This window comes from Falco rusticolus, chromosome 3 (assembly GCF_015220075.1).
Source record: "Falco rusticolus isolate bFalRus1 chromosome 3, bFalRus1.pri, whole genome shotgun sequence".
NCBI classification, from domain to species: Eukaryota; Metazoa; Chordata; class Aves; order Falconiformes; family Falconidae; genus Falco; species Falco rusticolus.
The window spans coordinates 106,376,959-106,392,551 of NC_051189.1; the positions used below are offsets into that span (position 1 = coordinate 106,376,959).

At 46.7% G+C, this 15,593-nt stretch overlaps 2 protein-coding genes across 2 annotated transcripts; both read right to left on the reverse strand.

Annotated features, from left to right (window-relative positions):
* Positions 1-4: 4 nt before the first annotated feature.
* TNFRSF14 (TNF receptor superfamily member 14) lies at positions 5-4,766 on the reverse strand. Its single transcript, XM_037380165.1, has 8 exons — positions 4,613-4,766; positions 4,309-4,414; positions 3,648-3,773; positions 2,918-3,073; positions 2,431-2,521; positions 1,736-1,893; positions 1,376-1,392; positions 5-759 (listed from the first exon to the last, which is right to left on the reverse strand). Exons 1-8 carry the CDS (start codon positions 4,709-4,711, stop codon positions 652-654), a joined length of 861 nt encoding a protein of 286 aa, XP_037236062.1. The 5' UTR covers positions 4,712-4,766; the 3' UTR covers positions 5-651.
* A 6,974-nt stretch (positions 4,767-11,740) lies between these two features.
* Positions 11,741-15,593, reverse strand: LOC119145206 (transcription factor HES-5-like). Its single transcript, XM_037381464.1, has 4 exons — positions 13,985-15,593; positions 13,359-13,421; positions 12,998-13,178; positions 11,741-12,869 (listed from the first exon to the last, which is right to left on the reverse strand). Exons 2-4 carry the CDS (start codon positions 13,419-13,421, stop codon positions 12,628-12,630), a joined length of 486 nt encoding a protein of 161 aa, XP_037237361.1. The 5' UTR covers positions 13,985-15,593; the 3' UTR covers positions 11,741-12,627.

Sequence of the window (15,593 nt, forward strand, 5' to 3'; positions counted from 1 at the left end):
AGAATGTATTTTCATTATTTTATTTCTAGACATAATGTCCCTGTAGGACCAGAACTTTCTTTGTTGTAACACATGATCAGAGATTAGAGCAGAGCAAAAGACGTGTGTGTGTGTCATTCACTAAATGCTACATGTTTCTTGCTGCACAAGATTCCCTTCCCTTCATTATTTTCTTTACTTATAAAAAGGAAAAATCTGTACAAAATGCATTTAGAAAATGTGTTATATATTAGTTATGCGGAATTTTTAAATTCATTTTTAAAATGAAACAAAGCTGTTTCTTTCCACCAACAAATATATCTTGGAAGAATGACATGCATACCAAGTGATAACTGTCCAAGCTGCTAAGAAAGAAACTTCAGGCATACCATACAGGCCACCACTCCATGAAGTGGGAATGTAAAAGGAAAGAGCTTTGCAGCCTTTGACGATACTGACCAACACCTCGATGACTCAGCTATTTTCAAACTTTGATGCTTCAGAAGATCCTCCTTTGCAGATCCTCCTTTTCATTTTCAAGCTGTCTTCTCCGTGAATACTTGGAAAAAATGTTGGGTTTTGTTTGTTAGGGTGGTTTGGGTTTGGGGTTTTTTTTTGTGGTTGGTTTTAGGAGCGGATATCCATTGTTTACAATAGTTCAAATAAAAACGGCTATTCAATACTGGTTTCTTCAGGCCCAGCACCAGTTTCCTGCACAGGAACAGTTGTTTGATCCGTATGCTCCACAGTTAGTATCAAAGCCTGACTCTGCTGTTCACTCTTTAAAACATGTCAAAGGAAAACAGAGAGTATGAAGAGTCAGTGTTTATTAGCAAATGCCTGCGATTTTCACTGCTAACAGCCAGACTTTGGCTTCTTCCTTAAGAGCAAGAGCTGCTGTAGGTCCCCTCTCCAATCAGAAGCACAAATTATACAGTCCATTCAATGTTTTTCCTATGAAATGCATCGCTGCCTGCACAGATACCAGATCTTGCACATCACTAACAGCAACTTTCAGGGGATACATAATACTGTAGGATGGAGAGATAAACACAGTTCCATAAGATGGACTCGTATTTTTTAGTGTAAGTCCATCTCCTAAAACCCCTTCAATATTCATTCTTAGACAATTTCAGGAGATAACAACAGCCCTGTGACTAGCTTCAAAGTCTCCTAATGAGAACTGCATAAAATGAGTTTACACTGCACAATCTTGGGGATTCTGGAACTCAGAGACACTCCCGCTATCGATGAGCTGCTCCAGTACGCACTCAGCCCATCAAACACACAGCATGTACAAACACCAAACAAAAAAACTTACTTCAGATTTCAACATATTACCAAAAAAAACCCCCAAAAACAAAAAACCCAAAACAAGAGAGAGAAAGAGACTCACCCTTGATTCCTGCACCGCTGCAAAGAAAAGGAAACAGTCCCATCAAAATGCAGTAAGGTGAACTTTATACTCACACATTTTTCTAACCACGTTACCATGTTCTTACACGTATGTAGGAGCGGTTCAGCAGTGAGCCTGCATAAGCACATCCCCTAAGGGAGGCACCATCACAACAGGTTAACTGTGGCATGCAAAAATGTAGACATTTCTGTGTGCCACAGTTAACCTGTTGTGATGATGATACAGTTCACATATCTAATTGGCTGTTAAGGTTTCAGCTCAACATCTAGTGAATCAAAGACCATTCTTCAGAATACTGTTACAAAACCACCCCTTTATACACATGCTACTTGTACTTACGTGGCACATAATTTTTCCTTTTCCTCCATTTCCAGATAGATGTAAGACCAACTGCAATAACTAGCACGGCAACGACAACAGAACAAACAATTACTGTAACGGAGGAAGCTGAGGAAGAATTCCCGTTCTCTCCTTGTACCCAGCCGTTCTTCTTAAGTCTGATGTGAGAAAAGAAATAATTGTGTTCTTAGAACCTGTCAGCAGACCTTGCAGGGGAACTGCTGTACTGTTTTTAACACCCCACCTCCGCACCCAGGGGCATTCACAAAGGTCTTTCTGACTCGGTGGGTAACCCAAGAAGGACCTGGACTTTCACCTCTTTTTTTTTTTAATGCTTGTAAATGCAAACTGATTCTCCTCAGAAGCAAACTCTCACCCATTCCACTATAGCTAAGGGATGTGTCAGCTGAAACCCTGGTACCCAGAGGAGCGCACTGCTCTTCATGGGTCTAGATCCAGCTCTGTTAGAGCTGTCTGAGAGTCTCCTGTGCAGTGGCAAGCTCGAACAAGAGGCTGAAGGCTAAATCTGTCATGTTAACGAGTTTATAAAGAAAGAAGTTATGCTGTTCCCAAGAAAGAGTGGGATGTAGGAACAGGATTCCATGCTCAGTGCCTTACTGGAAGCAGAAAACTGCTGCAAAATGCAGACCCAACAGTTAAAGAAAGCAGCCCCATGCCCAGTAAGAGCTGCTTACTTGGACCATGGTATACAACTGTGAGACATGTTGGCTGTTGAGGAGGTTCCAGGAGGACAGGCTTCACACACATTGTCAGTGGTCTTTGTGCCTGTAAGGGAGAAGACAACAGGATTTCTATCTGCACCTAAGGCTAAGGTTCAGTTCAATGTGTTCTTTGCAAATGACCAAGCGATTACTGCAGAGACTTCAATACAGACAACAGCTCACACACTTCTCTTTGCACACAGGAAAAAGGCTTCTTGGCTAATCAGCTACCTCAGCATCTAGGTCTTGAAGGATCCTGCAAGCTTTCAGCTGTGTCACAGTCAGTACAGCGGGCAAGTATACACCATACCTAGTATGTGCTGGCCCTATCCATTCACATTGTTCCTTCACTGATTTTTTTCTGGATGAACTGATAGCCAGACTCCTCAAAATCGAGCTCCAAAGGCATTTCCCATAAGAAAACTTTCCTCTTGGTGTTACCGATGCTGTGTTGGCTTACCCCTTTCTTTTACCATACTGCCAGGAAAGCAGACAGTGTAGCGCTGACAAAGTTCACAGTCTTCACTCCCCAAATAACTGCAGAAATACTCAGGCGGACAGCCACACACAGTATTCTTCGTATAGGTACATGCTACTTCTGGCACTAGGTTGGCTCCTAAGAGAAATTCACATGCGCAGCCACAGTATTTACATGGGTACAATCAACAGATACAAAACCAAAAGCAAACATTTAGCCTTGCCTCGATGCACTGGTGAAGAGCACCAGAACTAGCAGGGTTAGTGAAGACAACTCCTTTTGTGATATATAAAGAGCCCAAATCCTTACAGACACAGCATCTTTACATCTGTCCTCAGCGTTGCATGGCAAAAGCAAAATACTCTCAACTCAGATGTTTTTAAATTAGGTCCACCAGGAGCTCATTCAGGTCTACCTTACCCCGATAGTCCAAGACAACTCTTTAGACATCATGCTGCGATCTAAAGGACCCTTTAAACATTAAGCGAGAGGCTGCAGACCAAACCTCCGGTGGTGCCAGCTGAAGATTGATCCAAGTTTCTCCCTTCCATCACCCAGGAGATAGCATTCTGAGGTCTGCACAGTGACATAAGCCTCTCTGTTCATCCTCTTAACCAACTCATCAAGCAAATGAGGCAAGAAAGAAGGGGAGAATGTATCCACAAAAGGCATGAAAAATCCATTTAACCTGGTTCTTCAGCATCCTCCTTACCTTTATCACACAGTTTACATTTCCTGCAGTGTTCTAAACCATTGGGATGATCTGTGTACGTATCCTCAACACAAGGTACGCACATGGTGCTGGAATTTGCAGTGCAGTGCTTGAAAACCCGAAGTCCTAAAAACCAGAAACAACCCCCCAGAGAAGTGGCTCCGTTAGCAAAGCTTACGTGGCCGGGGCCTGACACTGGCATTAAACCAACAGTAACTACTAAACTACAAGGACCTCAGAAATATGCTAATAGCGGCTGCAGAGAGAACCCCGAAACAGAAACCGGGACCCAAAATGAAAGACCTTGGAAACTGTGCCCCAAAATGAAAGACCTTGGAAACCGTGACCCAAAATGAAAGACCTTGGAAACCGTGAAGTTAGTGACTACCAGGGCAGAGAGATTCTGGTGGTTTTGGCTTCTACTCTGGAGGGTCCAAAGAAAGGGATGGGGCCCTGTGCTGCTGCAAGGGGGGTGTGGGGCGTGAGCCAGGGCCGCAAGAGGCCATTCAGGCATGATGCTCACAACTTGGTTAGTTGCAAGGCTGGTGTCAGGGTGCAGCGGGCTGCAGGAGGGAAGGCGGGTCACCCTCATGACCCGCTGCAGGAGGGAAGGAGCTTTCCTCTGCAGCTGACATGGAGAGCAAGCAGTCCAGTTACCTACCAGCAGCACACATGAGGCAGCACTCTGCACCTATGGGATATTCTCCCAGCCCACATTCTAAGGCTTCCACACAGTCCAGCTGCATGACGAGCACAACGGCAAAAACCTTGGGGCAATACAAGAAGGGATTTCTGCTGCACAGCCTGTTTACAGGACGCCGGCCGCTCGACACACCGCCGTCTCGCACAGGGGCTTCCGACGAGCGGCCCTCCCCGCAGGGCCGGGGCGGGGGGCGCTCCCCGGCCAGCCCGGCCCCGCCAGGCCGCCCCGGGCGGAGAAGCAGCGGGGAGCGGCCCGCACTCACCAGGCGCATGGTCCGCCGGGCAGGCTCCCGCAGCTGCGGGGCTCCGCGGCGCCTCAGCGGCCGCCCCGCGTTCGGCGCAGCCCGGGGCCGCTGCCCCATGCAGGGGGCCGGCCCGGGCCCACAGCGGCTGCCGGACCCGCGGCCGCGCCCGCCGCCGACACGAAAATGAAAGCGAAAGCCGCGCTGAGCGGGATCACCTCTGCCCCGGCAGGGAAGGGCGAGGAGGGGAAGCCGCGGCGGCAGCCCAGCGCTGGGCCTGCGCCCGACACAACGGCAGCGGCGGGGACGGAGGCCGAGCGCGGCCGGGGAGCCCGGCTGTGGGCCCTTGCTCAACAGAATGGCGGCGGGGGGCGAGGGCGAGCAGGGCTGGGGCTGCCCAGCCCCGCGCCGCTGCCCCACAAGTGGCGAGGGGGAAGAGAGGGCAAGCAGGGCCGGGGCAGCCCGGCGCAGGGCCCCTGCCCCACAACATGGCAGCCCGGGAGGCTGAGGGGGCCGGGAGCTCAGTGATCACCCCAGCCCCTGCCTGAGGGCCACCTTCCTTTCGCGAAAACGTGTCCATAAGCACACGCAAAAGCAACCCGAAACAGCCAACTATTAAAAAAAAAAGATGCCGAGGCTGCCCAGCAGAGAAATTACTTGCCCAGGCAGGGAAGGGCGAGGAAGGGAAACCACCGCTGCGGCAGCCCGGCTCTGGGCCCCTGCCCCACAGAATGGCGGCGGGGGCAGAGGCTGGGTAGGGCTGGGGGCTGCCCGCCCTGCCCCACAAGATGGCGGCGGGGGGGGAGAGAGGCCGAGCAGGTTCAGGGCGGCCCGGCGCAGGGCCCCTGCCCCACAAGATGGCAGCCGAGGGGGCCTGGGGCTCAGTGATCACCCCAGCCCCTGCCTGGGGGCCACCCTTCCTTCATGAAAACGTGTCCATAGGCACACACAAGAGCAAACAGAACAACCAACCGTTGGAAAAAGAAAAAAAAAAAGAGGCTGAGGATGCCCAGCAGAGAAATTATTTGACCAAAAAGCAAAATGCCCAAGTCCGCTGTTAGACTTAGCTCAGATTCCCCCTGTGCCAGCGGTATGGCTTTCCGCCACTGCGGCAGTTCTGGGTCTGGCTTTGAGTCGGCACCAGCCCCCAGCAGATGTTGGGATTAGCCAAAGCATTGGCAGTTTTAAAAAACAGCTGTTGTCACAAATACGTAACATGTTGAAATGGGTCATTGTTCCTCGAATACCACAGGGAAGCAGTTTACATAAATGCAGGTTTCCCCCTTTCTGTTTTTGAAGAAAAAAAGCTGGCAATGCTTTACTAGTTTCTGAAATGGGCAGGCAGCGTTTCTTGCAGCAGGGTGAGATGGTGCAGAGAGGAGCTGTTTGTTAAGGCCTTCACTGAGCTCAGAACCGCGATGAACCTTTGGCAAGTGGAAAGCAGACCAGCGAGACACGGGAGCCGCACGCCTGCTCCTCTGCCAGGATGCCCACCAGCTAGGGACAGCTCAACTGGAACGCGTCAGGGATCCTGTGTTCAGCCCACATCCGTTAAAAGTCAGTTTACATGCCTACGTAGCAAAGGCAGCTAAAGAGGGGTCCAGCTCTTGTTATTAGCGTTTCATAATTCTGCTGACAGCTAAACTTTTCAGGGCAAGCACACTGGGAGTCCCCAGCCAGTTTAACAGGCGCTGACGTGCAGCGCTGCTGGAAGAAGAGCTCCTTTCGGTCCCATTCCCCCCAACCCCACTACGAGCACCCATGAAGAAATGGCAGTTGGGAAGCGGCTGAGGCCAGAATTCATTCTGATGAGCAGGTGGAAGTCATGGATGGCGCTAGTTCCAGTTCTCCATGCCCCAGATTCTTGCAGGGAGGTGTTGGGGTTGGCGCTGCCACTGCTGCCCTGTGTCAGCGTGTGTATGCTGGCGTACAGCGACGGAGGGGGATGACTTGCCAAAGGCTGCGGCAGTAAGTCAGACAGAGGTAATGCCAGCGCTGACTTTGGAGATGCTGGGGATGGCTGGCTCTGGCACGCACACAGAGCGTGTGTGGCAATCTGGGACACTAAGCACAAGCCTAGTGACACTGTGGCCCTGTCAGTCCTGCCTGTAACCTGCGTTGATGGTGCACCACGCCTGTAGTTCACTCAACATTTCCTCTTATTTTCAGGTGATAATGCTAACTTCTATAGCTATTTGGGATAGACAAGCTGAAAGTGAAAGCTCCCTCAGACACAAAAATAGGGAAGTATACTTGTGAAATATGGATGTCAAGCTTCCTTTTTCCATAGTGACAGAGATTGAGGGTTTCTAGACAGAGTTACTTTTCTCCCCTGGGAAGTGATCGCAGGTAGTCCCTTGACATGAACTGATTGTACCGTATGGCAGCTGCCTCAGTTTCCTACACATCACCGCTTCTTTTCCACTGCTCCAGGTTTCACTTGACACGGCAGATCACGCTTCTCTGGCAAAGGACAGCTGCTGTGCATGTGACAGGAAGGTCTGAGCTTGCCTCGCCTTGCCTCGGAATGCGTTTGACAAGTCGAAATTCATTGGTATTATCACATTTGCAATGGATTTTCCCTGTGAGAAACCTCTCGGGCTGTGGCCGGCATTCAGCACTAATACAGCACTAATTTTTCAGCCAAGAAATCAGTAGTGCTGGCTACCACTGTGACCTAGCAGTTGGGAAAACCAAGCAGCCATCCTACTTAAAAGTGTAGTTCATAGCTGGATGGGAAATATGTATTTAGCTCAGCAGTATTGCTGTAATCAGGTCATTCCTGACTTGCCTCCCTAACTGCAGGCCAAGGTTTGGGTTGGTTTTTTTTCCCCCCACGTCCCTATCACCATTTCAGAATACAAAAACCCTAAGCCAGGTGTAGATTCATACCAGCTTCCATCGGTCTCCCAACAGCCACAGATTGATTGTACCTCGTTCTTCACAAGCAAAGGGACTTTCCTGGTTGTTGAAGTACAGAAACTCCGCTCTGGACAGCTGAAGGACAGTAGCTATTGTCTTCAACTGATTTACTACTGATTTACAGGATGCAAGAAAGAGTAAGTCCTGAGAGAAGCCTTTTAGGACTATGAGGAGGGCAAAGACCTTCTCCCTGTCCTTCACACCACTATCCCGTCCTTCACACAGGTGCACACACTAGTGCATGAACCAGCATCCTTAGTCCAGAATTTATCTTTGCAGGTGCCTTGTATACAGGTAATGCTCAAAGGTATCCCACAGCTGTACGCCCTTCTGATTCCTTAGTTTTGTTATCTGTGGTAGAAGATCTAGGGAGCCTGGAAGTTAAGATAGAAGCAGTCTTCTCAGGTTTTCAGGTGGTTGTTGTTTTATTTTTTTAACTGCTTATAATTTTATCAGTCTGTTTGCTTTTTTGGACTGAAATATAGCAGCTGTGCTGTTTAAGTGCAAATATCTCTCTGGGGGGGGGGAAATCAATAGATGTAATGCAGCCCGTCTGAGAATGAAAAGAGGTATCTTTCCTATTGTGATCAAATATGCTTGTGAGCAGTGGAACTTCTAAGGACAAGTTTCCTGTAGCTTTATGTCTCGCGGACAAAATATTTTGTGCCTGGTAGGGTACAAGCTCTGATCAAAGCTTATCTGGTGGTGGGAAGACTTGTAACATTTCTGTCATCTCTGAATTCTTCAGTATACAGCCAGTACAGCAGCACAGAAAGAGCAGCGATGCCCTGGCCAGCTGCCAGCCCAGGTGCATTGCCACTGCTGTTATCAGAATGTGCCCAGGCACAGCAGAGTACGATGATAAGCAGTGCAGCGGTACAGCAAGCAGCAAAAGCAAAAAGCAGCCCCTAACGAGCACAAGATTTAATTTGCAGTAAGGAAAGCAAACCCCATGGCAAGCACAGGAGCCTGCCAATTAATAGCTGAACAGCAACGACAGCTATAAATTTGACCTAGCAAGTCCAGTCAAATCTGTCGTTATCTCGAACCCTTTGAGCTGCTTGCTCGCTCCCCCTTGGCAGGATGGGGGAGACAATCAGAAAGATAAAAGTGAGAAAACTCGTGGGTCGAGATAAAGACAGTTTAATAGGTAAAACAAAAGCTGCGTGTGCAAGCAGAGAAAAACAAGGAATTCATTCACCAGCTATAGAGACATTAACACAGACAACATCAAATTCTACCCCTTTTAAAAAAAACAAACCCCAAACCAAACAGCATTATAACATTATATAAATCCAACAGCATACTGGTTTATGGTCCAGTCATCCTGCACATTTTTCAAGCTCCATTCCCTATTTGTTTTGGTGGGGTTTTTGCCAGGGCTTTTTTTCTGCTGCAGTGTCTTGACAGACCCAAATAAGCCGCCTGGAACTTGTGGGCAGAATTAAAATTAATATTCCTTAGTACATGCAGTGAAATGAAATTACTCTGATTTAAGTGATATTGAAGGCATTGGCCAGAGAAAACTCGTTGTTCCTTCTAACTTTATTTCTAAAGCTTTAGCTTTAGGAAACATCAATAAAAAGAATATATAAGTGTGTGTCAGTAGTAAGTGGTGTCTTTTTAAAAGGACTATAGCTTGAAAATTTTAAGTAACATTTTGTGTGGGCAGAAGCATTCAGTGTAAATGGAAGCAACAGACCTGCAAGTCCCAAGTTTTACAGCTTTAAGGAATTGCTTAAATTATCCTTTATAGACACAGTTCATATAATACTAGTGAGAGAAGTGATAGAAAGCAGCTTTTGCACCAGATTCCACAACTAAATTTTAAAAAGAATTCTACTCCAGTACTGCTGGAAAAAACCCAAACCTCTCTACATCAATTTAACGCTTCATCAAGTTACCCTATTCATCTGTCCACATATAAACAATTACAATGTCATACACAGAAACTGAGAGGTGGAAAAGATTTATTAAGTCTCCAGCACTGACTGACATCTGATACCTGGCCATTAAAATGAAGCAAACAAAATCACATGAAGCATACACATGAAAAACCCTAAAATTCTGCTCAAACTGACGTTTTAGTCATCCAAGGGGACAGTGTTTTTACAGTAACTGTGACCCCTGGTGGCTAAAAAAAAAAAAAAAAAAAAAAAAAAGAAAGTTTACAATGTCATTTGTAAACTTTGCAAGGGCTTTTCCTACTGCAATATTAAAAAAAGTTGTGTATCTAAAGATTTTTTTTCAGTAAGAACTTTTTAGTGTTCTAAATAGTTTGACAATCGTTTTGCATAATTCTAGAAGTTTATATGGCAAGTTCTCTGTATCGCAAGCCAATTCACTTGCTGGATAACAGTAGCAACATCATGTCATTACTAGTGTTACTATTTACATTATAGTAACATCTCAAATCCTCAAATGAAATTAAGGTATCGCTTTACAAAGTTACTGCCAAGAACTCCAGAGTAAAAGAGCATATAGGGACTCTGCCACTTAATGGCATCTCCTACCACAGACGCCACATTCCTTATTGCAGTAAAATGCGTATGTATGACAAATCGGTGATAAAATGTGGCAGAACAAATCATTCCTTGTCAAAACAAGAGACAAACAAAAACCTGCATAAGCAAGCAATGTGTGATCTCTGGCTAACAACATGGATTATGTCTCTAGCCAAAACATCCCGTAACTTTGTATGTAAGCCACAGAACTATCGTATTTTTTTCATCAGAGGATAACGTTTTTCACCCAAGGTTTATGCCTGCACAAACTTACGTTTATTATCACGATTGGTTTATTGTCATAGGAAGGGAAGCTCCCCCAGTCAGGGGCACACGTGGATGTTCCTGTTGTGATGGAGTACAGATGTTTGTTGTTTGGGTTTTTAAATCCCATATTGCTCTTTCGTAAGTGCTTATGTTCCACATGAAAGAAAGCAAGCTGTCCATGTGAGACATGCAGCCAAGAGGACCTTGGCTATTCCTGCTGACCAGTCTGAAGTTCCTGAAGAAATCATGCTTGAAATAACAGTTAAGAGACTTTTTAATATTAGGAACATAGAGTTTAGCAATTCAGTAATTACTATGAGGAAAGGCGGCTTTCCAGGAATCCTTTTTCTACTCTACAACTCTTTATTGCTGAGGGGAGAGATCAGCTCCCCCAGCTTGAGTCAAGGGCCTGGCTTTCAGGAGGGCCCAAACCAGCACGAAGCGTTACCGACGGCCACGCTGCTACCCAAGGCAGCAACGTAACAGCAAAACAAGCTGAGGGAAGCCAAGGCAGCCTAAGCGAGAGAGATTTCCTCCTTCTCCTCAAACTGCCTTTCTGATCTCAGGCCAGGTAAATATAGGAAGTGCAGCTCATTGCTCTACCTGCGCATCTGCTCCTTCTACACTGATACCCAAAGCAGTTTTAAACCAGCCACCTTTGGTAGGGAGCAAAAAGCTGAGCACAAACCAGCTGCCTCCGACCTGTTTTCCACCCATCCTTGCACGGACAAATACATGCTATACATATATGTACATATATAACTTACTGGGCTATAACTGGTGCAGACATGCCTCCCACAAACCCTGATGGGGGATGCTCACAGAATCCTCATTCAGGTAGGTGTAACAGCAGCAAAAGGCCTCACCCTGGTTTGTGTGTCCCTACCAGGGCAGCTCTGACCCACCCGACCTCCACAGCTCTCCCGCTGCTGCTCCACACCGCTGCAGTGCAGCTCTTCCCCGAGGCTTTGCAGGGCAGGACAGTTCATTTGCCCCTCTGAGCTCCCAGAGAAGAAACTGTGGCAAGGCATTAGAGGATGCACAGCACTGCAGTGATTCGGTTTGCTTCCTCTCAGTGTGAGGTGAAAAAATCACGTGAAAGGAAGACTACAGATTCCAGGTGCTGCCTGTTAGGGAGACCAGATGGCCAGGTTGGAGGCTTTACTACCCAGGTGAGAAGGTTTTGTGTGGATAGGAGGGGCAGTGACCAAGGAAATGCTCACTACAATTCAGCTGAGAGAATCTGTGTGATGGTAGCACTTGCTTGCTTCTTGGGGTTAAGTGTGCAAGGTACTCACGTGATGGGAGCCATGAGACTATACAGAGTAGATGAGAACATGAGCTCCTTTTGCTTTACAAAAAATCCCACTTCTAACTTTCAAAGACTAACATATTGGTCTTTCTCAGGGGCGCGAGTGGCTGCCTATCGCTCAGAGGGAGAGAACCCAGACAGAAGTTGCACACAAATGCATTTTATTGCTCTCTACAAACACAGAGACGCATACACAGTATGCATGTAAGCCACAGGCCTGTCCCAGTAGTGGGAGAAACACTATCCATCATGAATTAAACCACTCAATGCAGACAAAAATCATTATTATAATGAAAATGCTAGAAAAAGCATAGCTTACACCCAAAATGTATAACATTGACAAATCAAGCCTTACACGTACTACCTTTTCTTTAACATAAAGCAGTAACATACTCTTTTTCTAAATTGAAAAAAGCAGCAAAATAGTAGAAATATTCCACATAGTTTCCTAGCTTCTGTTCATCCATCATGCTTTATATACTAGGACTATGAAAGGGCCATTGGGGAAAAATCCAAAACAAAACGAAAACCATCTCTGATGCTGTACAAGTTATAAGAAAACCAAGGGAAATTGATTCTAATCAAGTGTGCATGAACCAAAGGGTAGTAAATTTATCCTCTGGAGTGACTGAGCAACCAAGTGTTGCTAGTCAAGCCAGAGCAAAGCTGATGGCTCTTACAAGCAATATTAGAGAAATCTCTCCTACAGCAATTCTCGTCCATCACAACTGTAACATCTACAAAAACACCCTCCTTCATTTTGAAGACATTCGCCCCCTGACTGGGCAGCGTGCTGTGGACTGTTACCAGCAGTGTCTACACAGCTTCAGTACCACTCAGCAGAACGCCTGAACTTTTGCCAAAGGATCCCATAAAAGTCAAAAGTATGCCATTCTTTTCACTCATAAATAAAATATAGGGGAAACAAAATTCCCTACGGAAGAGAGGATCAGAGCTGGGCTATCAGGTGCACTCAGATCCTTCCTCTGGACCGTAAAAGGCAGAGGTCCATGAAGTAAGGACTCCCCTGACTACCACGGCCTCCAGAGAGTACTGGTGTCTTTTGGCGATGCTTGCTTCAGGGTGCTGGGGTTCCCAGGGGAATAGGCGACCTCTGCAGCAGCTGACTGGCTCTTCTGGAAGTGGCTTAAAAGTTTGGTCTGTGTTTCAGTTCGGACTTTATGAAGAGAGAGGAAATGAAAAGCTTCTTGCAAACATCTCGAATAGCCCTCTCTGAAGTCAAACTGAGAGTTTTTATGGAAGGATCCTGCAGCTAGAGAAGGGAAGAAAAGAGGTAGGGGAAAGAAAGAATAGTTTAGAGCAATTGCTCATGGCCAGAGATTCATAAAAGTGTCACAGATTTGCAATAAGCTAGAGAGTGACACAACATTCAGTACTCACCCTTCATCTGCAGCTGGCTCTGCTGCTTCAGGTAGCTGACAGTCATCTCCAGGATGTCGGCTTTCTCCAGCTTGGAGTTGGGCTGGTGCCTCTGAAACTCCTTCTCCAGGAGCAGTTTCAGCTGCTCGATGCTGCTGTTAATCCGGTCACGGCGCATTTTCTCCACCACCGGCTTCCTCAGCTGTAAAAAGCAAAGGAAAAGAGACCTACGTTAGAAGGATCTTCTCCCTGCCATCTCACAGGACTGCTTGCTGCCCATCACTGTTCCTAAACAATGTGGACCTGTTTCTCAGCTGGTGTAAGCTGTTATGAGAACAGCTGAGAGCGCGGCTCGAAGCTGCCTTGCTCTGCCTGGACTTACTTTGTTTTTCTCCTTTGGTGTCAGTAGGTTGTCGGGCTCCATGAAAACAGTGCTGGGAGCCATCTGTCCTGGGAAAGCAAGGAAGGTCTCAGAGTGGAAGTCCAGGAGAAACGTGTTGCTGGAAGCTGCCTCTGCGCGGTATTTATACTGTACAACCTCACTGAGAGTCTGTGGGTCTCCGGCTTGGTGGCGTTTCCCACACTCTACAGCCAATCAGGGAGATAGGCAGCACAATAGGAGAAGCATCTATTCTTGCATGCTCCATTGCCAGTGAATAGCCTGGGGATAATGACCTTCTCCCAGATGAGCAGGTGGGGAGTGTATGGTACGTGAAAGGCTGGGATCAGAGTTACGTGTCAGAAGCTGGGAAAGAGCGGGCCTTCAATGGGAAAAGGCTGCTGACTAATGCCGCGGATCAATAGCATTCCAGACGCAGCCTTGGGTTCACATGCGTGGAGGAAGGAGGAGGTCAGCTGCCGATGGCGGGAAGTAACTCCTGCGTGGGGCTGCGCTCCTCTCTGGGGACGCTTGGAGGCACACGCTTAAGCATGCACAAATGCACATGCACACACAAGCGGTTTCTGGCTTACTGAGATAAAGAGCAGAACTGCTTTAAAGCCACTCACCTTGTTTTCTCAGGAAGCCAGAGCCAGTTGTTCTCCCTCAGGTGACCGTGACGCCAGTTTTGCCCATGTGAAACAGAAAACAGCTTTTCCAGCTTGTCTTACTGCAAATAAGTACTTCTAATTGTAAGCACACAGTTATTGAAAACGTTTTCAGTTTTGATCTTTGTTCTCTTCCCTTGATATCTTATGTGCCTCTTTAGAATACTCTCAAGCCGTGCCACAAGCACTTCATGTTTCTGTTTGCAAATACCTGCAACGTAAATCCATGGGGAGAAGGATCTTGGAGTGTTTTGAGAGCAGTTTGTCTCACATAATGCTTTTTCACTTCCTCCCCAAAATGCATTTTAATAATAATTCTGGTTATTTTTATTTCATCTATGCACAAACGAAAATGGAGTGCAGAAGAAATTTATATAGCCCATACACTTATCAGAAATCAAATTCCTGATTCCTCATTATTCTCCACTGGGGCAGTTTCTGCATTGAGAGGCACAGCCTTTGCTCAATAGGTGCCTGCAGCTGGAAGAGTTAACCGTCTTCCTATTTGTATCCTATAAGCACACAGCCAGAGATTCATGACACAACACTTGAACCAGATCTGCCTGCATTTACCCTGCCTTCTGCCCGTGCAAGCACCGCTTCCTTTTACGAGCTCCAATGAACAGCTGAAGAAGGACATGGCAGCTGGGTATCTTCTGCATCCTCTGGACATGCACCCTGGCCTGTGTGGAGCACGGCTGACAGCAATGTTGTCCTGTTACAAGACATGAAGGGCAAAGCAGGCAGGCAGCAGCATTAACTGCGTATCTAGAACCATGCGTTTTGGTCCCAGATTTACTCCAAATGTGCTGTGTGACCTCATCAGTTCGATATGCTTCTCTGTGAGCATCAGCATCTCCCTCTCCAAGACTCAATACAGGAATAATAATAATAATAATCAGATAAATTACTGCCAAGTAACGTTAGGGCTTATGGTGGGGGATCTCTTACTGTAGTAAGTAAATCCTGTTTGTGTTAACATTAATATATGTGTATGCGTGTTCATGTATATATTAATATATATATGTGTGGTCACGCATGACTTTTAATGTGAATCACATACACATGTACACATTTCTCTCTCACTCTGAAACTCATTATTTGTAAGACCAGGTAAGGTTTAAATGACCTCTTCCAGGATCTGCTTTTCCATCCCTATTGTACTGCTCCTGAATAGGCTCCTTCTTTTCGTACAGAGCAGCAGCTGTTGAGCTCTGAGCCTTTTATGTCAAGTTGTGGGAAAGCTTTTGTGACACCATTTCACATGTTCTCCTCAAAGCTTGTGGATTATCTTTGAGCCCATGTAACGCCACCTCTGAAACCAATCTTACGCTCTGTGCATCCCTCTTGGGGAGATTCTCTGAAACAGAAACTCCTGAGTAGTAACTCGTTTCTTGAGCTCATTAATCAAGCCGCGTGAAGAAGAAATGTGCCGATCCCGTGATCAGCAGAGTCAACTAGCAGTTCTGCTGGAGACGGTTTCTGTTCTCCCAATTAACTCACTAATAAACAGCTCTAGGAACAGCAATAATTCCCCCTTCCAGTACAAGTCACATAAACAGGCACTCCA